At 41.3% G+C, this 24883-nt stretch overlaps 1 protein-coding gene across 1 annotated transcript in view; it reads right to left on the reverse strand.

Moving 5' to 3' along the window:
• The window catches only part of l(2)41Ab (lethal (2) 41Ab), a 253675-nt gene continuing 228792 nt past the window's right edge, over positions 1-24883 (reverse strand). Inside the window, exons 5-6 of the mRNA XM_070284230.1 lie at positions 896-1104; positions 1-840 (exon numbers count right to left, since the gene is read on the reverse strand). Coding sequence (XP_070140331.1) covers positions 37-840; positions 896-1104 — 1013 coding nt within the window. The 3' untranslated portion in view covers positions 1-36. The remainder of the gene's footprint in view (positions 841-895; positions 1105-24883) is intronic.

The raw sequence follows: 24883 nt of genomic DNA on the forward strand, positions 1-24883 counted from the left end.
TATTGTTTAAGAACGGTTTAAGTTATTTATTAAATATTATTCTTTAAGAACATGAAATACATTTGTAAAAAATGACTTTCTATCAGGGAAGTCTACAATAAAGGTTTGTACAACTTCCATAAGGCTGTCATTTAACTCGCTTTGCTTATGCGAATGCTGTTTAACTGTCGTTTCTGATCTAGCAATTTTCTGTGGGGATTTCAAAATATTAAGCCTCCGATACGCCTTGGCCCGTGTTTGTTTTCGTATGATTTGCTCCAAATTAGCATGCTTAGCCAAAATACATTCTTCTATGCGCTCTTGTATATTAGCATCATCTTTAATTATATCATTGAGATCAGATTGAATTCTGCGCAACATGTAAATCATACGTTCAATTTTATTCACATCGTCTAATAAGCGTTTTTCCGATAAAAAATGTATTTCATTACGAATTAACTTTGCTCTATTATGAACTTCATCTAGACGTACTTGAGTTTGAGATGCATTTTTCAATTTTTTAGTTTGGATTTTAACATGTTCTTTAGTTGTCGCACTTACGAAAATTTGTTCTCGGTGCATAACACAATGCTCCAGATCTTGAACAAGTCTTTCTTGGGCGCGCTTAAGTTGACTATATCTTATATTCATACGATGAATTTCCGTTTTCATTACACCGAGTTCGCCGTCTAAAGATCGCTCAGACTTTGACCATTTAATGGTTTCTTCAAGTAATTTATATTTGGTTTCCCAAGATAATGTTTCTCTATGATTATCTATAACAAAATCTTTGTTAAGCTCTATTTCATTCATAAGTATGGTGATTGCTTCTTCCATCTTTAAAATCCCATGTTCAGAGTCCTTAAATAAGAGAAATTAATAGATTTCTGACAAATAAGTATTTTTATGTACACACCTTGAGTTGTTCACTGTACTCCGTCTGTTCATGTTCGAATTCAGTCTCTTCAAAGTCATGGTGAATTCTTTTTTTATAAATTTTATCATTTAGTAGTTCCAATTTTGAAGTAAATTTCTGAATATTTAATTTTAAGTCCTTTGTTTTGCTTTCTGAAAGTTCCAGTTCTTTATCAATTTTTAAAGACTTTTGCTTAATTATGGAGAGTTCTGAAAATAAAATAAATTATGGTTAATAGTGTTTTTTTACTGGATAGTGAGAAGGATTTAAATGTTCGCTGTTTAAATTATCAGCAGCTGAACTTTTTTGAGAAAGCATGAAAATTGCGTGAAAATTAAAAACAATATTATAATGTCTTCCCACACAGCGCATTTGTGAGGAACGTTTGGGATTTAAAAAAAAAAAGGGAAACTCGTGTTCCCACACACCGTCAAAGCGCATTCACCATCCGAACAGCTGATCGATCAGCTGTGGCTCATGAAAACGTAAACAAAGACTGTCGAATTGGCAGTTGCAATTTGAAATGGAGCATTTACCAACTATTTTGGCTGTTGTACAACAGCAAAAGGCACAGATTGCGTCAGAATTTATCCGCACTAAATTTAAATGAACTAAATGACAAGGAATTTTAGTTTTTCTAATGATTTTTCTCTAACAAAGAGCAAATTCCCCGAAGAGTGTCTATAGGTGGTATAGGCATCCAAAATATTTAAAATAAGGTAGAGGCAGGCGGTTTATATTAAATAGTAACAATTGGGGACATATTGGGTCAAGAATATACAGCAAAAACGCCTACAACTATTTTGGGCATGCTTGTAGCTTTGGCGCCACATTTTAAATTCCATATCTCATTTGTTTCTCGCCAAGTGTGTATACACTTTCGTAGTGATGGTAAAATTTTCAGAGTTGCACCAAAAAACTATCGCCAACTATCGCCAAACAAACCCTGTTTAGATTTTAATGCGTTCTAACGGCGGTCCATTTGGAAAAATTCGGAACGGCAAAACCTTATGGACCGTTTGTTCAACGGACGGTGAATGCGCTTTGACGGTGTGTGGGAAGATCCTATAACACAAAAATTTTCCCCTCCTCGCTGAGAACATATCAGAAACAATAACACGAAAAACCATAATTATATAAATATTATATAAATTATATCTAGATTAATAATATAAAATAAAATAAATTAATAATATAAAAAAATTTAAAATGACATAATATTTGTCTTTAAAAAATGTAGTTATAAAAATTTCGCAAGAATTATTAAACATTTAATTCGTTCTTCTCGATAATTTATTTCAAAAAAATTTGAGTCAAAATTAACGAGTGCTAACTAAGAGCCTATTTACACTAGGCTGCGTTATTGCGTTATTACGTTAACTCAGTAAACGTAGTTTTTTTACTAGCAGTTTTTAGTTTTGTTTTTTTTTTTTTTTTTTTTATTAGGCTTTGCTTTTATTTATTGAATCTTCTCATTTATGAGACTAACAATAAGTGTATCAAATCTTACAATACTACCTAACTAGCAGTCATGAGACTGGTACAGAGTAAATGGCCCTGACTAATTATGGCTGGGTTGGATAGTCGTTACGTAGTAGGCGGCTTCTTCTGGAAACTCGTATCAAGTCCCTTGCTAGAGGATTTGGATGGGCGGAGAGTTTTTCCTTGTAGGACGCTTTTTGTTTTTCTATTTCGTTCTTAACTGCAGGAATGCCGAGATCCCTGTTAATATGTTCATTGCGAATATACCATGGTGCCCCAGTGATAGTTCTCAGGATTTTTGATTGGGCGCGCTGTATGATGTCTAGATTGGTACTGCACGCGTTCCCCCAGAGCTGGGAGCCATACGTCCATATTGGCTTCAGTGTGGAGTTGTAGAGCAGGACCTTGTAGTCCAGACACAGGGGCGATCGGGAGTTTATGAGCCAGTGGAGGCTGCTGGCTTTTAGTTTTAGATGAATTTTCTTGCATTCAATGTGTCTTCGCCATGTTAGGCGTCTGTCCAAGTGGACGCCCAGGTACGTTACCACGTTGACTTCGGTGATCTGCGTGCTGTTCAGGTAGAGCGGAGGGCATGTTTGTCTGTTGAGAGTGAACGTCACTTACACTTTTGTTCATTTATTTTAATACGCCAATCAGATAGCCACTTCTCGACTACCTTGAGGTGGTTGGCGAGCTGGGTTGTTGCCCGGACTGGACATCTGGAACGGCTGAGGATCGCAGTGTCGTCAGCGAAAGTGGATAGTGTTAGGTGGTCGCTTGTGGGGATATCCGCTGTGTATAGGACAAATAGGGTAGGCCCAAGTGCGCTTCCTTGTGGAACTCCAGCTTCGATTGAATAGGTGCCGGATGTTGTTGCGTTGCACCTCACTGCGAAGACTCTGTTGTAGAGATACGACTCAAATAATTTGTGTGTGTATGCCGGCAAGAGTGTTTTGATTTTGTGCATGAGGCCATTGAGCCAGACGCGGTCGAATGCTTGAGAGACGTCTAGAAATATTGCGCTGCAATATTCTCGATGTTCGAAGGCTGTGCGAATTTCTGATGTTATTCTGTTAACTTGCTCTATAGTTCCATGCTTTTCTCTGAAGCCAAATTGATGAGCTGGGATGATGTTGTGAGCTCCCAGATAAGGAATTATGCGCTTTAGTAGGCATTTTTCAAATAACTTGGACAAGCATGATAGTAGACTTATTGGTCGGTAAGATGATGGAATCGTGTGGTCTTTTCCGGGCTTCGGTATCATTATAATTATAGATTTTTTCCATTTAGTTGGGTAATGGCCGAAACTTATGATCCCATTGAAGATTTTACAGATGACCTCAATAGCACAATTATGATTTTTTGAGTTATTAGGTCATCGCCGGGAGCCTTTTTCGGCTTCAGTTCCCTGATGACCTTCGTGATCTCGTTCGGACGAAATGATGCTGGAGTAGATTCCGTTTCAGTTTGGTTTTGCGGTAGTTCAAATGGTAGTTCAAATGGATGTGCAGCAGGGTTCGGCTGGAAAACGCCCTGGAGATGTGAGGCAAAAGTTTCGGCTCTGTCTTTGTCGCTGCGGGCCCAATAACCAGATGATTTTCTAATCGGGGTAATGGTTTTAGTTGGAGAGCTTAAGTTTGGGTGAGCTCTCCATAAGGGATGCTTTGTGCTGGTTGGCGAGAGTTTCTCAATTATCTTAATTGTGCATTTTCGGCATCTTGCTTCAGGGCCCGGCATAGTTTGCGTGTGGCTTCATTAAGACGTTGCTTTGAGCATGGCGATCTATTGTTTTGCCACGCCCGTCGCAGACGCCTCTTTTCTGGGATAAGCTGTTCAATCTGCTGGTTTGTTTTGAATTTGATTTTTTGCACATCCTTCTGTTGTGGTGTTGAGATCCTGGCTGCAGTCACAAGTACCTCTTCCAGAGCGGAGGTGGAGGAGTCGATGTCTGCTTCAGTATTGAGCTGGGGGGCTAGCTGTATGTGGGAACTCACATACTTTTTGTATTTCATCCAATTTGTTCTGTGCGACGTCAGCCTGTGAGGGCGATCCGTAGTTTCTGGGCTTTGAAGGAGGGTTATCAACAGCGGCGAGTGATCTGAAGAAAGGTCCGGAAGGGCCTTGGCGTTTATTAGATTGCGTGGGATGTTTTTTGTCACCGCAAAGTCAATTAGATCAGCTATCTTTCTGGGGTCTGCTGGCCAATAGGTGGGGCTACCAGGGGAAACGTAGTTCAGTTTATTTCCCACATTGATGAGAGCGTTATACAGTTGTCTTCCCTTGGGGGTCACGAGGCGGGATCCCCAATGCGTGTGCTTTGCGTTGTAATCTCCTGCAGCTATGAAACGATCTCCAAGAGAGTTGTAAAAGTCCATGAATTGGCCTTCAGAGATTGTAAAGCGAGGTGGGCAGTAGACAGCAGCAATGCAAAGGTTGCCGTTTCCTGACTGCACTTTAATGGACGTAGCTTGCAAGTAATTTGTAGCAAACCTTTGGTGGAAGTGGTGTTTGATGCGTTCTCTGATAAGGATGACGGTCCCGCCGTGGGCTTTACCATCTGGATGATCTGTGCGGTGGAAGGTATAACCTCTTATATGGAAGTTGTATCTGCTTGTGAGGTGCGTTTCAACCAGTAGCATGGCGTCGATGTGGTTTTCATTTAGGAATTGTGTTAGTTCAAGTTTATGCCGTGAGACGCCGCACAGTAGCGCCTTTTCTCATTTTACGTTGCAAAAATCATAACTTTTGAACAAAACATGATTACTAAATAATTTAAATGCCATTTGACAGGTAATTGTTGTAAAATTAACATATGTATTGGAAAATCTGCCACGCCCACTAATTCGCCTTTTTAAAGGGTATCAAAGTGAAGAAATATTTTTTTCTCAATGAAGACAATTTTTTAAAAATATTTTTTATTTAATTTTTTATCTTTATTTTAATATATTTGCTTAAATAAAAATAATTTGAAAACTGAAAAAAAAAAAAAATTTTTTTTTGTTCTATGTTTAACCGCCACAGAACCGTGAGCGCTACAGTTAGTATTTTTTGTTGGTTTGTATGAAATTGTGTCGGTATTTTGGTATATTTTACCCTGAGTTGTTTCAGTGTTTTGCTTCGCAATGCCAGAGTCGCAGCTGGACGCAGACTTTCTAAACGGATTCTGATTCAGGAAAGATACACGCAGTGCGTAGTCATAGTGTAGTCGCCGGCTCTGGGCAGCTTCAGAAGTTATAGACTACTTTAGCCAGAAAAAGGTGAAAATAATGGACACCTGGCAGGTAGCGATTTACCTGTACAAGCCCACACAAAACTACCTTTTTTTTAATATGAATAAGAGGTAATGAATATACCTATCATTTAAAAAAAAATTCAAGACCATTGGTTATGTAGTTTTTGTGTAATATTACCTGAAAGTCGACTAATTTACCTATTTTTTGTTGTATGACGCATACACGGAAAACAATTTCGACTTTGAATGCTCATATCTTCCTCAAAAAAATTCTGAAAATTTTTTTGGTTACAGATTCGGAATCCTTGGGAAATTCTCTGTCGATTTCTTATAGTTCAAATCGATTTTGCGATTATGACTTTTTCGATTTTTGCAACGGCTTTTGTTCGAGAGGCGCTACTGTGCGCCGTTGGCATTCCACGTGGATATACGTAGATTAGACATTGATTATTTCGACTGTTGTGCTACGAGCAACTGTATCACCATATTCTGATTCTGGACGAGCGTTTGCATGGTCGTTTTCATAAATGACATGAGTTCCATCATACTTTGTTGCATGGTCACCATCATGGATTGCAGGTTGTTTTGTGACTGCCCAGGGGCCTGCTGAGGGTTTACCGAGTTTGAGGGGGGAGGATTTTGCATACCTGTTCGTAGAGCTTCAGCGTAGGAGATGCCTGTGGGGGCATTTAGCGGACCAAAAGAGGATCTGGCTGCTTTGGCAAAGAATACATCTGGAGTAGTTTTTGTATTATAGTACACATTTTGTGTGACCACGCAGCCTCTGTAGGTAGCTGTGTGATTTCCTCCACAGTTTCCGCATTTTTTCGTTTTTGGGTCTTCTTTGTTCGCAGGGCAGTGTGCGGAATTGTGGAATTCTCCACAGACTACGCAGACTGACCGAAGGGTGCAGTATGTCCTTGTATATCCATACTCCTGGCAATTTGTGCATTGCACAGAACCGTTGCGTTTGTGTGGTTCTTCCACGGTGATTCTTCGATGCAATAGGAACTGCAACTTGTAGATCGGGTGAACTTCATTCTTCTTCAGGGTTTTACTTTCTGGCTCCAGTTCGACTTTGAATAGTGGTTGCGGCTTTTTGTTTTTATTTATAATGTTGCTGACGTTCTTGGCAAGGAAACCCTTGCCTTTCAGGGCTTCCACTATCTCAGAGGGGGCGACTTCTGGTTCAATTTCTTTCAGCACAACTTGCAGTCCCTTGCTGCTTTTCAGTTGGTAGGTGTAAAAATTCTTTTTGGAATCTTCCAGGTATTTTGACACAGCCCGAAAGTGTTCTACTGTTTTGGTTTGAATTTTTGTTTCGCAAATGTTCCCTTTAATAATCGGAACAACATGAATGTTTCCGTCCCCGACCACCGCAATAATTTTGTTGACCAGGGCGTTTGAGCTGTTCTCCCTAATATAAATGGGTGGGGCTTTGGCTGTTTTTGAGTCTCCTGCTCCGGCTCTGCTTGGTTATTCTCATCAGCTGCTAGCGGAGAAAATTTGTTGGAGTTGTTTGGGTCGTAGCTTTTGGTGACACGGTTGATCTTAGGCTTGTTACCAACCGTTATGTGGGCTAAGCTTACGCTTAATTTGGATGTAGCGATCCATGCCAGTCTGTATGGCCGGAACCGCTTGTTGCTTATCGGAGTTCACGGTTTTTGTTACCATTGAATTTGGCGCTGCGTCGTTGGCACCGATTTCGCAATATTGGTCGTTGGTTTAGTTGTTGCTGGTGCTTTTGCTGCGTTTGCAGAAATTACAGCTCTGCTTGTTGTTGGTGCGTCTTCCATCGAAGCCGGTGGTGGTGGGGTTTGGCATTGGGAGCTCCAAGATGTAGGAGCTGGAATGAGTAAGGTGGGTGAGCAAGAGCGCGCTCTCGTGCCGTCGGCGGTCAGTAGAGCCGGGTTGGGCTTGGTAGACGTTTTTTCTGCTTCGATATCGCGAGTTGAGAAATAGGTGAAGCAACCGTTTCTTTGGTTTACCGAGGTTCTACGCTCATTCTTTTGATCGCCGCTCATTATTTTGAGCTTGTTACGCGTGGCACCATATAAATGAACTTTGCAGCTCAAAAACACGTCTCACGCACTAGTGTCCGTATGTCATACGCACTGTAGGGCTTGGCCTAGCTGACAGTACGTAGTTTAGAGTTCCGAATTTACTTTTTCACCATGAAAAAAAAACACTTTGAGAATAAACCCCGCGTAGCGGTCGTCCGTAAGCACGTCTGCACTCGATGAAGGTCGAATGCGACCAAGTTGCGTTCATATCGATAACAACGGATTTTTTCAATTGTCGTGTCGATTACAAGAAATTTGTTAGATTTCTACTCGATGTTCGGACTATCGAACAAGTTCCACCACCAATTCGGAAAAAAAAACTAAGCAGCCGACGATTGATAATTCAAATAATTCAATCTGATTTCAAAAACGGCCGAAAATAGATTTGTGCGATACACAATGTGTGAAGAAGAAGAGCTGTCGTTGGGGGCACTTCTAAGGGATTGGACGGAAAATGTCTTCGCCAGTCGTCCATTCCTGAGACTGGCCAGTGAAAGAATTGACGGAACCAATTGGAAGAACTGGTAGAAAAGAAAAAAAAGCGGACTCTGGTTCATCACGAAGACAGAAACAAACTTAAAACAAACAATTAAAATAAAAATCTATAAATTTAAAATGTATATGCAAATTATTTATTGGAAATGTACGCCCAACGCTTGCCTAATGCGTTTAGCACTTTCGGTTGCAAGTTTCTTGATCAGGTTATCCCTCCCTTATTGCACACTTTTGCTCTGGATATGGCAAGGGGACCTCGCTATAGTGGGGTATTCCGCAGAGGATCCCAAGGTGTTCAGGGCAATCCCTGAATTTTGAAGCTCCTCGAAGGTTGCTGGAGACATCCCAGCCAATTCCATGAACTTCATCTTTATGTTGCTCTATTGCTGCTTTTAATATTCATTATGCTCATCTTTTTGAGTTTCTGTCTCCACTTGCTTTTTCTATTATATTTTTTCTATAATTTTTGTATTTAATATTTTTTTTTAGGAACGGTGATAAATATTTGACTTTATTTTACCCATTTTTCATTTTATTTATTTTCTTTTGTAGCTCACCACAATTTATTTTCCGCTGACAAATTCCTCGATGAAAGCGCTTTCAAGAGGCACTGCAACGCTAGGAAAATTATTTGGGGGGTTAGAAATCACACATTTCAGAACCTTGCCTTTGCCATTGGCCGACTAAATTAAGACAATTTTTTTTTTCACTCGCGGCTCATTTGCCTTAACCCTAGACGGTCATGCTTATTTTTTCTACGTTAAGGTTATGCTTCGACGAATCGACGACCCCAATTTTAAAATAAGAATAATTGTTAAAAAACAAACAAACAAACATATAAAAGTTCAAAATTAAAAAAAAATACTTTTCTTTTCTTTCTTTTTACTTAGAATTTTTTGTTGTCGTGGCACTGGCAGGTTAGGTAACTTTTCTCAGCACAATTTTTGGTCGGGGCTTTCTTTCAGTTAGGGCTCGAGTTTTCACCAAAACGTTCGACAATTAAACTTTTCCCTATGCACCAAAAAAACCTTCCGTCTCTGCTCGACGAATTGGAGTTTTCCTCCACCGAATTAAGGCGCTCCGGCGAGCGCTTGCGCGACGACTGCCCTGAGCGGTTTCTTTGTCCTCAGTCCGCTGTTCCAGCGCTCGCAATTGAGCGCTTTTCAGATCTCTCCGGAGCGTTATTTCGTCTTTTCCTTCCTGGTGGCTGCACCTGCTAATAAGATCTCGGCGCTGGCTTCTGCGTTGCTGGGGATTCCCTTGGTGAAGTAATCGCTCTATTTGGCTGCCGCAACCTATATAATAATTTGGCAGGCCCTAGTCAGAACAACCTATTTACTTTTTCTCACATCGCTCTATTTAGCGGACACGCTGGTATGTTTGGAGCTAAAGAAGCGAATACTGCCGCCCTGCCTTTTTTTCCTATTCCTTCCCTGCTGTTGCGCACCTCTGGCTCGAGTGAAGGATGAACTGCAATCGCATCAAAAGAAACAGCAGCTCCGAACGGCCAAACAGACTGGAACGGATCGCTACTGTAAGGAAGTTCTAAGGCTGGGATAGGTCTCAGTCTCGTCCAGGTCCTCTTTATCAGAAAAATTTATAAAGATATGGGACAAAGTGTTTTGACGCGCGGTAAACTGACGTGAGATGGTAGTTGTCAGTTACCGGGATACGAAGCCAGAGAAATGGCTTGTCCGGTCTTTGCAATAGAGCGAAATAATCGGCGGAGCGCGTTTTGGGTCGGGCCCATAGCAGACGCTATGGGGAGACCGAGAGAGGGGTCGATTATGGGGAGCACCGCTTCCTAGGGCAGAGTTTATGGCCTAAAATCTAGGCATTTTTGGGAAAATATTCTACGTGGGTCATGGCCAACGTGATTTGGGGTCGTCCCCTACGAGCAAAGAGTTAAATTTGGGTCGACAATTTATTAATTTCTCCCAGTGTAAGCGGAAGACTCGCCTGTTTCCCCGCAAAACTATGCCTGAAATCTTCTCCTCGCAAAAGCGTGGCCACAGCACTGCGCTAAATAACCGGAGAAATATTTACTTTAATTTGCTGTAATACATTTGCCGCGAAGATAAGGTCCACCCTTTTCGCCGGACTTCGACGTTGTAATAAAATATTTCATTATAAATTTCCAACTGCTTTTTATCTCAAGACGATCGGGGCTGAGCGAAATATTTTAATTTATAAATTTCAATAAAGTTTTAGCGAAGTTCGGGTCCACCCTTTTTCCTCTACATGTCTCGTTTGACAACAGTTGGCGTAGGTCAGGGCAAATGACATGACGACAGCGAGGGGAGTTTTTATTTGATATATATATGTTCAAGTTTTATTTAATTAATTTCAGTTTTCATTTTTATTCTCAGATTTCTTTAGTTTTCATTTCTCTTTGCAGGGGTTTGAGGTTAAGTTTTTCTAGCCTATTCTAAGTGCAACCGCATCTTGGCCGTCGAGAAATTTCTAAATGCACGTTACACTCGCTGGCCAGAGTGCGGTTCACCCTAATCACTCACCCGTCTCAAACTCCACGCACACACACACGCGCGATGTCTCTAAGTGCTCCGCCGCTGGTCCTGGGCCGGGCACACTCTTTCGCGATCGCCTGGTTGACCTCCTCCTGGATTGTCGTCAGCCGGTGGCTGGAATCGGGCGCTCCTGATCGCCGCCGCTGTTGGTCTCGCGCGTCGAAGCTGGCTTTCGCATCCCTCCTGGTGGTCTCCTTGGTCACTTTGAACTCCCTCGTCGTCACTCGCTGCTATGGTCCACCGCACTTAGCAATCGCACAATCTGGCTCGAAGGTTTACATGTTTTCCGCTCGCACTTCTGATTTAGTTCGCCGCCTCCGCAAGAGTGAAAAAATATGCCATGCGTTTTGCAAATTTCGGCCGCGCTGGTAATTTTCCACTTCTCGAAGTTTCGGTGCATTCCTTCGCTCTCGTTCTTTCTTTGGCGCGTGCCAATTTTCGGGGGTTCTTTTGTGCTTGATCGTATGTCCTCTCTCTCTTGCTCCTGCACGGCGCTGGCTCCGTGGCCACTTGTTCGTGGTGAATAACTCTCTGCTCTCCGGGTGTGTGTGTGTGTGTGCGCTAGTGGTGTGAGAACGGGGGGAATGATAACTACGATTTGGTTAATCACTCTCTTCTTGTAAGGATCAAAAGCTTTACTGAAGTCTGTGTAAATCACGTCGGTTTGAAAGATAAGTTGTATGTTCCCTTTAATAAGCGGAACAACATGAAACTTTTTGTCCTCGACCAGCGCAATAATTTTGTTGACAATGACGTTTAAACTTTTCTTCCTAATAATCATCGCTAGCGGGGAAAAACTGTTTTTCTTGGTTGGGTCGTTGCTTTTGATGGCACGGTTGATCGTTACCTACCGTGCTATGTGGGCTGAGCTTATGCTTAATCTGGATGTAGCGATCCGTGCCAGTCTGTTTGGCCGTTCGGAGCTCACGGTTCTTGTTACCTTTGAATTTGGCGCTGCTGCCGTTGAAACCGATTTAGCAATATTGGTCGTTGTTTTAGTTGTTGCTGTTTCTTTTGATGCGATTGCAGTTCATCCTTCACTCGAGCCAGAGGTGCGCAACAGCAGGGAAGGAATAGGAAAAAAAGGCAGGGCGGCAGTATTCGTTTCTTTAGCTCCAAACATACCAGCGTTTCCGCCCTATATTGGAGTATGGTTCCTGCGTCAGGTGTCTCAATTTGGAGTCCATGTTAACTGTATTGAATCTGCACAAAAAACTTTTTACTTTTCGCCCTCCGTGGCTTAGCCTGGGAAACTAACTTGAGAACAAATATCTTATTAGTAATAAATCACTGTAGGCGGGAGTTTTAAGTACATTAACACTTTAGGGTTTATGTGCTGATTACAACCGCCTCTCTGATATAATTATTCGTAACTATAACCTTCCCAAACGTAAATCCTTAATACTTGTAGAATTAGTTTGATAGCATGTAATTGTTGAGGAATAAGGGGCACGAAATTAATACATATAAAATTACATTAAATAATAAGGATGATAAGAGAAAAATATGTGAAGACGGGATGAAATTATGGGATCTATCTCAACTCTAGCAACCAAATCATGGATTAATGAAACTCTTGCGATAGAGGTGACATTAATGAGTGAGAAAAAGAAGACCTAAATAGAAACTTAGATGAAACAAACGGTGATTATGAACAAAATGTAGTTTGGCATTACATTAAAATAGCTAAACTACAAAATACAGAATTTTTGATTCAAAATATAAAATCAAATTTCGAAATAAAAAATTATATTAAAGTTTTATATATAATAATTTATTCAACACGTGTAAATCTAAGATTATAAAATATTTATTTTATAAACAGTTATTTTATAATTAGTTTATATATCTAATGTATTTACTAATAAGTTCAAGTTAAAATTGTTAAAAACAAAAATAAAATAAAAATACATATAAAAATAAAAGAAAAGAAAACATAATTGAAAGAGCATCCAGATTGTTCTGTACGGGGGTGGCTAGGAGATCCTTCACAAAAGAATCCAATATAAGGTTTTCCGTCAAAGAAAAAAAAAACAGAAATTGGAGGTCGAGAAATTGACGATGGCATGGAGCGCCTGTTGCATATATAGACATTCGTTTTGGTACTAACCTTAGCTTAGCCAAAGGGCCCGCTCCCGACTAAGAAGCCCAGCTTAACAGCTCGAGAGCGGGAAAATCATGAACTAGAGCGGACAGCGCCTAAGCTCGACTAGCTGCGGGTGGTCAGAGGGGGAACAGGGGCCTTCTGACGTGAACATTCCGCCCGAATTTGGTCCCGATGAACTCGACAGATGGCAGGGGAAAAGCTCTCAGTTTCAAGAGCGATCGGAGTGTGGATGTTAGCTTCTAATTGCCTAACACGGTCGGTCGTGGCAATAAACTTTCTAAAGGCGATGACCACTGCATTTTGAGCCATTTTGGAAAGAAAACTCAATAACGACGGAAAAGAGACACGGCGACAGCTGCTGCAGGTGGAGGATGCCTGATTCGGAATGCTTTCCAGAGTCGGAAACACGAACGTAGACCGGAATGATTAAATGCTTGAGTATTTGTAAGTTAAAAAAATACAATTTTTATTTAACCGAATATTTCACAAGGGGTTTTTACAATGATTGAAGAACACCGACCGAGTAGTTTCGAGTCTCAAACTGAATTTAACTTATTAATCTGAATTGATTGGCGTTCAAGCCTCGGTCTCGTTTAGAATTTCATTTTGGTTCGGGTGTTCTTTTGGCTTAGTGCATTTTACAATAAGTTTTTTAGGATTATTCTTATATACTAGATACAGGATTAGGCTGGCTATTTTTATTACAAATGATGTAAGACATATAATTTGGAATGTATATATATGACTGTTTATTAATTCTTTTGTTTCTAAATACTAGTGGTTCTATTTTTGTAACATTGTTATTTATATAAATGGTTTGTGTAAAGTCGGCAAATTTGTTCGAAATTATGGATTCATTAATGTGAATTGTACAATTTCTAATTTTGATCATATTATTACCTATGATAGAAAATTTATTGTTTGTACAATTTACAATTGTTTGTGGGATATTCCATGTAGTTTATTTGGAAATTCTTGCGTGTTTTGGGTATATGCATTCTGTTGATTCTTGTTTCATAATGCCAATGATACATTTATCAAAAAGGGTTGCTCCCGTATGCTTATTGTAAATCTTATCTTCATAAATGTAAAACTTATCAAATATATGTTCCGTCAGGATATAATTATGTTCGTCGGGGTAAGGGATTATTTCGAAAACTGGCGCTTTTGTGATTTTGTTTGGAATGTGGGAAATAATCAGGATTTCGTCTGTATCGGATTTTAACCAAGTAGAAGTTTTAATTTGTAAGATTTTCTCGGAATTTACCGGTTTTAAATAATCATGTTTTAATAATTTTGAATAAAAAATACCTGGGGTAAGTTGCATGCCTAATTTGACATCCTCTATATAGTCCGTGGCCTGTTGTAGGTTAAATATCAGTATGGCTAATTGCTGGTCCCTCTCCTTCTCTACCTTGAGCTTATTAATAATGTCAATCCCGCTGTTAATAACATCAATGATCATATTCAGAACAAGATTTTGGTCCGAATTTTCTGACAAATTGTTAATTCTTTCTTCCAGCTCATTCTGATCCAATGTGCCTTTATGCTGTTCCCACTACGTTAAGAAGACCTCTTTTTTTTTTGCTTAATAATTCTTAACCCGTTTATTTCCCTCTTTAATTTTTCAACTAAATATTGTATCTAAGATACAATTGCAACAAATTTATACTTAAAGCCTAGTACTCTGACGACGAAAATCCGCTGTCTAAATGAAGATAGCGGAATCGCTGTTTAATTGGTTACCGAACCAGTGTGACCAAGAAAATCAATGAAAAGACATAAAACGCCATGAAAATGTACCTTTTATGGCGTTTAAGGATTTTCGTTGGTCACACTGGACAGCTGTTTGTAAACAAATATTCAAAAAAAATATATTGAAAATATTAATAAATATGGCATTAAAATGTCCTTTGTGGGTTAAATTCAATATTATGGGCTTCGCCTTGACAGCCCCTATCAATGCCACATTTTTCCTTCAACTCTTCCTATATTAGGGGTGTCTAATTAAATCAAATGAATTATTTAGACAGCGCGATATCAGCTGTTTACTCTCTTGATCTGGCAACGCCATTCAATTTTCGCAGGTATCATTTTCGTCGTCAGAGTACCGGCAAAATCGACGAGGCAAAAAGTTCTTCCTTCTTTTTCGACACCGTTTTTCGTCGTCAGAGTACTAAGCTTAAATAATGATATTCGTAGTTAACCGGGATATCCATCGATCTTCCTGCCACGGTTAGTTTTTTCGAAATGTTTATCATCCACTTGTTTTTTTTGCTGTCTTCTTGAATGGGTTAGTAATTTTGCTTATTACAAGTGCGGCCTGCCTGTACTTTGTATTGACCTCAAACTCGTGTCTTTTCTCATTGAGTTTGTGGATTCGGTCAATTTTGTTTTGTAGCGTATTGAAGTCTGGGCTTCCTGCATATAAGAAGATATCTGCCGGTGGTCACTTAGTAGTATTGTGTTTTGTTTTATGATTGTAAACATATAGGATTGACTCGAATTTCGTGCACTTACTCCCTATAAAAGCTGAAGCCTTATATGCCTAGATTTCTTGGGGCTTCCCCATATCATTGAATATCATTAATGTGCTTCTTTTTGCTTCAAGCCAATCTCTACTTTTTACCCTCGGATGCTGATGAGAGACTAACGTCCTATTCTAGTAGACTTCTATTAATTAACTTACCCTCCCTAGTTAACAGTAGAACGATGCGATGTACAGTACAGTTCATATCAAGTGGAACTTGCAACACCAAGCACGTGCTTGTTCTGTTAGCAGTTAGAAGGCGCGAAGGAAATAAATAGAAAATGATGCGAGGAAACTACTACTGGCGTACTGCCGGATTGGTTGTTTGCATGCGTACTAAGTGGGTTAAGATTAAAGTTTTTAGTTTTGGGAGGCTATCAACATTAGATGTTATGGTGTGCAAATCATTAAAATTTGCACAGAGGACTCTAAAGCGTTCATGCATTTCAAAGGCAGTTCTACAGTAGGGCAAAACTAATGGTAAAAAGGATCTAGTGTTTCTTATTAGTACGTGAAATTTAAGCTGACTCAGCAAGTCACCATTTTCCACGTCACCACGGATTAAGTTATTTTTTTATTTTTTTTTTTTTTTTTTTTTCGCGCGGGGTCCCGCTTCCACCTCCCGCCCAACCGACCGAGGGGCGCAGCCGTGTGACGTACGGCACGAATCGCGAACTAGATAGACGCGTTAGAAGGACAGACGAAATGTACGAGGAAACATTAGGAGATAATATAATAAACTATAAATATATAAATAAATAAAAACACATGCAAAATAATGATCTAATAATAAAAATATATAACCATAACCATAATTTAACAAATAAACAAAATATAAAAAATAAAAAAAAAAAAAAAATAAAAATAAAAACGCATGCAAAATAAGTGCTACTCTACGAGATAACTACTACAAGTCATGCAAGAATAAATAAATAGGTAAAATAAAAAGAAACGCATGCAAAATTAGACTACGGTGCTACACTACGAGCTAACTCTACAAGTATTAAGGTTTTTAATATAGAAGGGTTATCGCTACGAATTATAATATCAGAGAGGCGGTTGTAATCCGTACATAAAACCCTAAAGGGTTCATGTACTTCAAACTCCCGCCTACAGTGATTTACTACTAAAGGGATAAGGGTTCTAGATGTTAGTCGGGGAACGTGGAAGTTAAGCTGCCCTAAAAGAAAGGGGCTCTCAACCACACCATTTATAAGGTTATGAAGGAATACGACACCAAGCATTGTTCTACGGTTAGCTAGGGAGGGTAAGTTAATTAATAGGAGTCTACTTGTATAGGACGGTAGCCTCTCATCAGCATCCCAAGGTAGGCCACGGAGGGCGAAAAGTAAAAAGTTCTTTTGTACAGATTCAATACGGTTAATATGGATTCCGAATTGAGGACTCCAGACGCATGAACCATACTCCAATATAGGGCGAACTAATGAAGTAAAAAGGGTCTTCGTTATATAAGGGGAATCGAATTCCTTCGACCACCTCTTAATAAAACCTAGCATGCCTCTGGCCTTATTAACCGTGCACGAAATATGTTCAGAGAACGAAAGTTTAGGGTCTAAGCGAACGCCTAAATCATCAACAAGAGATATTCTTTCAAGAGCACAATCATTTAGCATATAAGTGGCAAACTGGGGAGTGACACGTGAAAATGTCATCAGCTTGCATTTAGAGCTGTTGAGATGTAATAAATTAGCACGACACCATGCTTGAAAGTTATTAAGATCCGATTGCAGGTCTGACTGGCAAGAGCTGTCCTTATACTGCAAGCATAGCTTAACGTCATCAGCGTACATAAGTACTCTAGAATTCGTTAGAACCAGCGGGAGGTCATTGATAAACAATGTAAATAGCAGCGGGCCGAGGTGGCTACCCTGCGGGACGCCAGAAGTGACTCTGAGGAATTTGGATAGAGCATTTTTAAACAGAACCTTTTGAGTTCTGTTACTCAAATAGCTCAAAATCCATTTAAGAAGATCGACAGGAAACCCGATTAAGTCAAGCTTCCTTACAAGAAGAGAGTGATTAACCGAGTCAAAAGCTTTACTGAAGTCTGTGTAAATAACGTCGGTTTGAAAGTTTCGTTGGAAACCTCTAATAACGAAAGAGGTGAGTTCCAGAAGATTTGTAGTGGTCGATCTTCGCCTCACAAAACCATGTTGACATGGTGAAATTACGGATCTGCATAAATGCTGCAAGTGGGGAGTAATTACATTCTCGAAAAGTTTTGGAATTGCCGACAACTTAGAGATTCCTCTATAGTTGCCGGCGTCCGATTTGCTACCTTTTTTGTGGAGAGGAATGATAAATGATTCCTTCCAAATAAGGGGAAATTCTGAGGTTTCTAAAGATAAGGTAAACAATTTCAAAAGGGGATTGCACAGAGCTCCGGCACAATACTTGAGCACGCAGCCTGGTATTCCATCGGGACCCGGTGAGTAAACTGGTTTTACACGATGAAGATCCGAACTAAGGGAGCTTTCGGTTAAAATGGGACTGAAAATTAGGTTCGACTTGGGCAAATCAAAAGAGTAAGTCTGATCTGAGCTATTCGAGGAACAATACGTAGTTTTGAAAAACTCGGCAAAGAGATCGGCGATGGCCTGATCAGAGTTTGCTGTAGCGTTTCTGAACGAAAGCGATGAAGGATGTAAATTGGGTTTTCGCTTAGTGTTAACAAAGTTATAAAACTGTTTCGGGTCCTGCGCGAACTGAACCCTACAGCGAGTTAAATAACTTTTATAACATTGCGCATTTAGCACGGTGAAATTCGACCGAGCACTAAGATATCTTGAATGAACAGTGGGAGATCCGGTGCGTTTATAGCGATTATAAAGCCTAGACTTAACGTTTTTTAGGCGTGTCAGCTCTTTGGTGAACCAAGGTGGTTTACTAGAAACCGACGGATAGGCTAAAGGAACACACAATGCAAAGAACGAATTCATGGCACTGTAAAAAATATCCACGGCGGACGCCATGTCAGTACATCTGTAAAGTTCAGACCAATTAAATTGGGAAATCAAGATATCTAGCCTTTGAAAATTTGCTTTACGAAAGCAGCGAACTTTAGTTGCTGAGCAACTCAAATCAGGTTTAGTCTTTACGACAGTCCCCAAATCGATGGTCACTTCGAAAGTAGGATGGTAAGGGTCTTCGGGAAGCGTCAATGGATCGACTCTTGTTAAGTTTACACCTACAGGATCAGAGACGAAACACAGATCTAGTAGGCGATTTAAAGAATTTACGACATGGTTAACTTGGGACAACGAAATGTCAAGCAAACCATCTATGAGGTCATGCTGTACCGCAGTTTGGAGGACATTTGACGTACCATCTGATGACCAACGAGCTCCAGGTATATTGAAGTCTCCTAGAGTTATTAGTTGGTCTCTATCTGAAAGCCTGTTGGCAACAGCCTGAATTGCCGAAAGGTGTTTCCAATAAATGGGCTCTTCAGCAGATGGAGGAACGTAAGAACAGGTTATATAGATAAAACTACCTGGAAATGATAGTTTTACACAGATAAATTCAATACCTGTGAGATCATCTATTTGAACCAGTTCGGAACTAAGGGTGGAGTCAACGGCGATCAAAACTCCACCTCCTCGCTGGGAAAGACGGTCTACTCTATAAGTTGTGTACTTACCTGGGAAAATTTCGGAGCTGAAAATCTCCGGCTTTAACCAGGTTTCGGTAAACACAATCACCTGGGATGCAAACGAAAGACTATCAGAATACAATTTAGAGAGCTTGCTGCGTAAGCCTCTAGTATTCTGATAGGAAAGTAGGAGGGAGGTATTTAGTTTTTTGGCACTGCCGTGACGCCCGCGGTCGCTGTGGTTTGTGCCGGCCGTGAAGGCCGTTTTTTCTTTATTTTTACCTCGTACTCCTTGACTACAGCGTGCTCAGGCCAGAAGTCACCCGAACAAATTGTGTCAAAAATATCGAAGGAGACACTTATCTTGAAAGATGAGATGTCTCTGGGGTATGAAAAGTTGAATTTTTCTATTTTCACATTATTGGCTTGTATTTTGCTCTGTATATGAGCTTGTACATCTTCAGATGCGAGGTCAGGGGCAAGCCGAGAAACAAATATTGTTTTTAATGGTGGAATAGCGGTGAGGGTTTTTGGTAAAGGAACATTACCGACTTCAGCCATTTGAACGGCTCTTTTTTTGCCCTGTGGGATAGCTGAGATTTTTTTTGAAGTCTGCGGTGTCAGTGATTGAGACTCCGCAGCGGACTCAACTAATAAAACGGGCGGAGCTGCTGCCATTTCATTCCCGGCACGTTCGATTGCCGAATCTTTCGCCGTTCCCGATCTCAACACCATTGGAGTTGGTGTCGGTGCCGGGGGCTGGGCCGAGGGGGTATGCCAAATCTTTGGTGGCTGGGGTTCGCCCAATTGCTGCCGACCAGAAGCTGATTTTTTGCGCTTTGGCGACTCACTTAACAGCTTCATCCCGTTAAATTGAGCGTCCAGCGCTGTGAACAGGTCGTTCGCTTTGCGAAAATTGACCCTAAGTTCATTAAATCCGCCCCTGGTCTGCCGCATGAAGGATAACATTTCCTTCTCAACCTGCCGGCAGGCATGGCAACAGTAACGTATGCCTTTATTGGCAGAAATTACGTCGGCGATACGGCCCGTTAAGTCAAGACACTTAGCGTGTACGACCGCATCGCAAAGCCAGCAAAAAAGGCTGGGCTGTTCTGCCAAAACTTCTTTTTGGCAGCCTTTAATAGCACAAACAGTATTCGACACCATTTTACACAACCTACAACCACGGTGCACCGATAAGCAGAGCCGAAACGAGAACAAAAAAAACAAGAGAGCGGGAGCGTAAGCGTGGGTGAGCAGAGACACAACGAAAGCTTCGAACCGCCTAAGTGCAGCTAGACGCAAATAAACGGGACTACACAAAGAGGAGGCAGGAAAACTCAAAAAACTAAAAGTGATTAAATGAGATATATGTATATATTAAATAAACACTTAAAGACACATGCACATGCACTCGCGTAGCAAAACGGCAAAGTTATATATTGTATTTTAACAAGTTAAAATCTGGACCCCGGTGGTTTTAAATGCAAAACAACACAAAAGTTCGGAGCGCAAAACAAAAACACGACCGTTCGCTATGAAAGTTCACGAAAATTGAATTATATAAGAATGTAATGCCTAGCATGGATCTACGATTAGATAATGAGGGTACGTTAATTAGTTAGAGTCTACTAGAATAAGACGGTAACCTCTGGTTTGCATCCCAGTTTAAACCGCGTACAGCGAAAAGTAAGAAGTTCTTTTGAACCGATTGTATGCTTTTAATGTGGACGCCATACTGAGGGCTCCAAATGCAGGAATTGAATTCAGAGAAATTTTTGGATGTCAGTCAATTTGTGCGGAACAAACCGTGCACACACCTTTATTAAGCACAAATGTTCGGTCAAAATGCGATAAATCAATGTTTTGGAGACGTTCAATTCTATTTCCATGAATTTCAATGATGATTTCGGCTGATTTTTTTATAAATTCACGCACAGTTTCGATGGAATTTTCGGTGATCACGGATTTTGGTTGGCCCACATGTTCATCGTCATTTATGTCCTCACGACCACTTTAAAAACGTTGAAACCACTCGTGCACTCTGCTACGGGATAGGCAATCATCGCCATAAACTTGTTTCATCAATTAAAACGTTTCGGTAAAAGTTTTACTAATTTTAAAACAAAATTTAATGTTGGCTCTTTGTTCAAAGCTCATTTTCGCACCGATGACAAAAACATACTGACACTTAAAACGCAATAACCTCACTTCCAATAGATGAAATGTCAAGAAATTTTTACTGGAAGTCGATAAACGATAGCAGATTCTAACGCACCAGTTGACATATAGATGGCCACTAGAGGGCGCTAGATTAGAAAAGTACGGTTTACTTTGGAACTAGCCTTGTAGTTCTACTTGTATACTCTTTGCCCAATCCCAAGAATCCCCAACCGAGACCGGAGAGTATCGAACTCAAAAGGACCCAAGCACCAAACGGTGTTATGCTCATTTTAATAAAGTGCAGCGAAGGCTGATACGAGGACATGCTGAAGCTGGTTAGAACTGAGCCCTCCCTCCTCCTACATATGCAGAAGCCTCAGAACCCATCCACACTACAGGCACCACTCAAGACGGCCATTTCTGACAAATCAGAGGTGGCGATTATGCAGTAAACTGTCCAAGTGGGGATCCGCGACCTGGACGAGATGACAAGCGGCGAAGAAGTCACCATGGCTCTGTTCGCAGGAGAAGATTGCGACATTCCAGGCAATGCTGCACCCAGGATGCGGAAGGCGTTTGGCGGAAGGCATTTGGCGGAAGGCATTTGGCGGAAGGCGTTTGGCGGAACACAAACAGCAATAGTCAGCCTCAGACCTGACCACGCGCGGAGACTTCTCGAGAAGGGCAAAATCCGAATCGGATGGGTCGTCTGTCGCATCAAACTGAAGACCGACCTGAAAAGGTGCTTTAAATACATGGGCTATGGGCATACCTCGACGAGATGCAGGGCCTCAGACGCAGTAGCCAAGGCCACACAGAATTCCTGCTTCAGATGCGGGGAAACAGGCCATAAGCATTACACGTGCCAAGCCAAACCCAGGTGTATCCTATGCACCCGAGGAGGCAAACCCGCGGGTGAAGCTGCGCATGGTACTCTGAGCAGGATCTGCCCTGAGTACCTAAAGGCCAAAACAAGCAGAATGGTTAAGTTTTTACAGATTAACTTAAACCACTGCAGAGCTGCACAAGATCCGCTGTCGCAGACGGTTTTCGAATGTGGACGCCATACTGAGGGCTCCAAATGCAGGAATTGAATTCAGAGAAATTTTTGGATGTCAGTCAATTTGTGCGGAACAAACCGTGCACACACCTTTATTAAGCACAAATGTTCGGTCAAAATGCGATAAATCAATGTTTTGGAGACGTTCAATTCTATTTCCATGAATTTCAATGATGATATCGGCTGATTTTTTATAAATTCACGCACAGTTTCGATGGAATTTTCGGTGATCACGGATTTTGGTTGGCCCACATGTTCATCGTCATTTATGTCCTCACGACCACTTTAAAAACGTTGAAACCACTCGTGCACTCTGCTACGGGATAGGCAATCATCGCCATAAACTTGTTTCATCAATTAAAACGTTTCGGTAAAAGTTTTACTAATTTTAAAACAAAATTTAATGTTGGCTCTTTGTTCAAAGCTCATTTTCGCACCGATGACAAAAACATACTGACACTTAAAACGCAATAACCTCACTTCCAATAGATGAAATGTCAAGAAATTTTTACTGGAAGTCGATAAACGATAGCAGATTCTAACGCACCAGTTGACATATAGATGGCGCCACTAGAGGGCGCTAGATTAGAAAAGTACGGTTTACTTTGGAACTAGCCTTGTAGTTCTACTTGTGTACTCTTTGCCCAATCCCAAGAATCCCCAACCGAGACCGGAGAGTATCGAACTCAAAAGGACCCAAGCACCAAACGGTGTTATGCTCATTTTAATAAAGTGCAGCGAAGGCTGATACGAGGACATGCTGAAGCTGGTTAGAACTGAGCCCTCCCTCCAGGGACTCAAAGATAAAGTCCAAGGCCTGCGAAGAACTGCCGATGGCGGACTCCTCCTACATATTCAAAGCTCATTTTCGCACCGATGACAAAAACATACTGACACTTAAAACGCAATAACCTCACTTCCAATAGATGAAATGTCAAGAAATTTTTACTGGAAGTCGATAAACGATAGCAGATTCTAACGCACCAGTTGACATATAGATGGCGCCACTAGAGGGCGCTAGATTAGAAAAGTACGGTTTACTTTGGAACTAGCCTTGTAGTTCTACTTGTATACTCTTTGCCCAATCCCAAGAATCCCCAACCGAGACCGGAGAGTATCGAACTCAAAAGGACCCAAGCACCAAACGGTGTTATGCTCATTTTAATAAAGTGCAGCGAAGGCTGATACGAGGACATGCTGAAGCTGGTTAGAACTGAGCCCTCCCTCCAGGGACTCAAAGATAAAGTCCAAGGCCTGCGAAGAACTGCCGATGGCGGACTCCTCCTACATATGCAGAAGCCTCAGAACCCATCCACACTACAGGCACCACTCAAGACGGCCATTTCTGACAAATCAGAGGTGGCGATTATGCAGTAAGCTGTCCAAGTGGGGATCCGCGACCTGGACGAGATGACAAGCGGCGAAGAAGTCACCATGGCTCTGTTCGCAGGAGAAGATTGCGACATTCCAGGCAATGCTGCACCCAGGATGCGGAAGGCGTTTGGCGGAAGGCATTTGGCGGAAGGCGTTTGGCGGAACACAAACAGCAATAGTCAGCCTCAGACCTGACCACGCGCGGAGACTTCTCGAGAAGGGCAAAATCCGAATCGGATGGGTCGTCTGTCGCATCAAACTGAAGACCGACCTGAAAAGGTGCTTTAAATGCATGGGCTATGGGCATACCTCGACGAGATGCAGGGCCTCAGACGCAGTAGCCAAGGCCACACAGAATTCCTGCTTCAGATGCGGGGAAACAGGCCACAAGCATTACACGTGCCAAGCCAAACCCAGGTGTATCCTATGCACTCGAGGAGGCAAACCCGCGGGTGAAGCTGCGCATGGTACTCTGAGCAGGATCTGCCCTGAGTACCTAAAGGCCAAAACAAGCAGAATGGTTAAGTTTTTACAGATTAACTTAAACCACTGCAGAGCTGCACAAGATCCGCTGTCGCAGACGGTTTTCGAAGAGTTAATTGACATTGCTACACTGAGCGAACAGTAAACGTCAAAATCATAAAGAGTATGGCAACAGTGGAATGGAAATTTTTGGCTGTGTACCTGTGTTATACATACAAAATAGCAAAAAAAACAATTTTTTTAGCACTGAAAAAAATTTTTAATCCTTAAAAAAAGGCGAGACCACGCCTATTTTTAACTTAAAAATTTTAACTCGTCTTAAAGTTATTAATTAATGCCACAAAAAGTGGTCGTTCGCCCCATAGTGCAGTGTGCGGACGGCGAAATTTTTATGAAATGTTTACCGAAAATAAATGAAACTTCACACCTTTAATTTTATTTTGTAAGGATGTATTTGCTGGGGTCGGCGTCTCAGTCCGCCCAGGATCCTCATCAGATAAAATTTTTATCTTTGAGACAGTTGAGGAGGGGTAGCGTAGTGTTGAATTTGGGTGAATTCTTACTCGGGTCACCGAGTCGTGTACCGGCGGCCATGCCGCGGCGGACACTTATAGCAAGAAACTCAATGAGACTGTTGGGATACATATAGGCGATCTGACTGAAATTAACACTTAGGGTCTAAACCATTGCGCACGGGCCCGGAATATTCACAGCCGGCACCGTTGCGACTAACCCTGCTGCGCAAAATTTATGAACATGCGCGGATACGCACAGCCGGCACCGTCGCGACTAATCCTGTCCAGAAAACCTTCAACGAAAACGCCCGGAGTACTCACAGACGGCATTATCGGAGGTAAC

The sequence above is a fragment of the Drosophila kikkawai genome, chromosome 2R (genome assembly GCF_030179895.1).
Source record: "Drosophila kikkawai strain 14028-0561.14 chromosome 2R, DkikHiC1v2, whole genome shotgun sequence".
Taxonomy (NCBI): Eukaryota; Metazoa; Arthropoda; class Insecta; order Diptera; family Drosophilidae; genus Drosophila; species Drosophila kikkawai.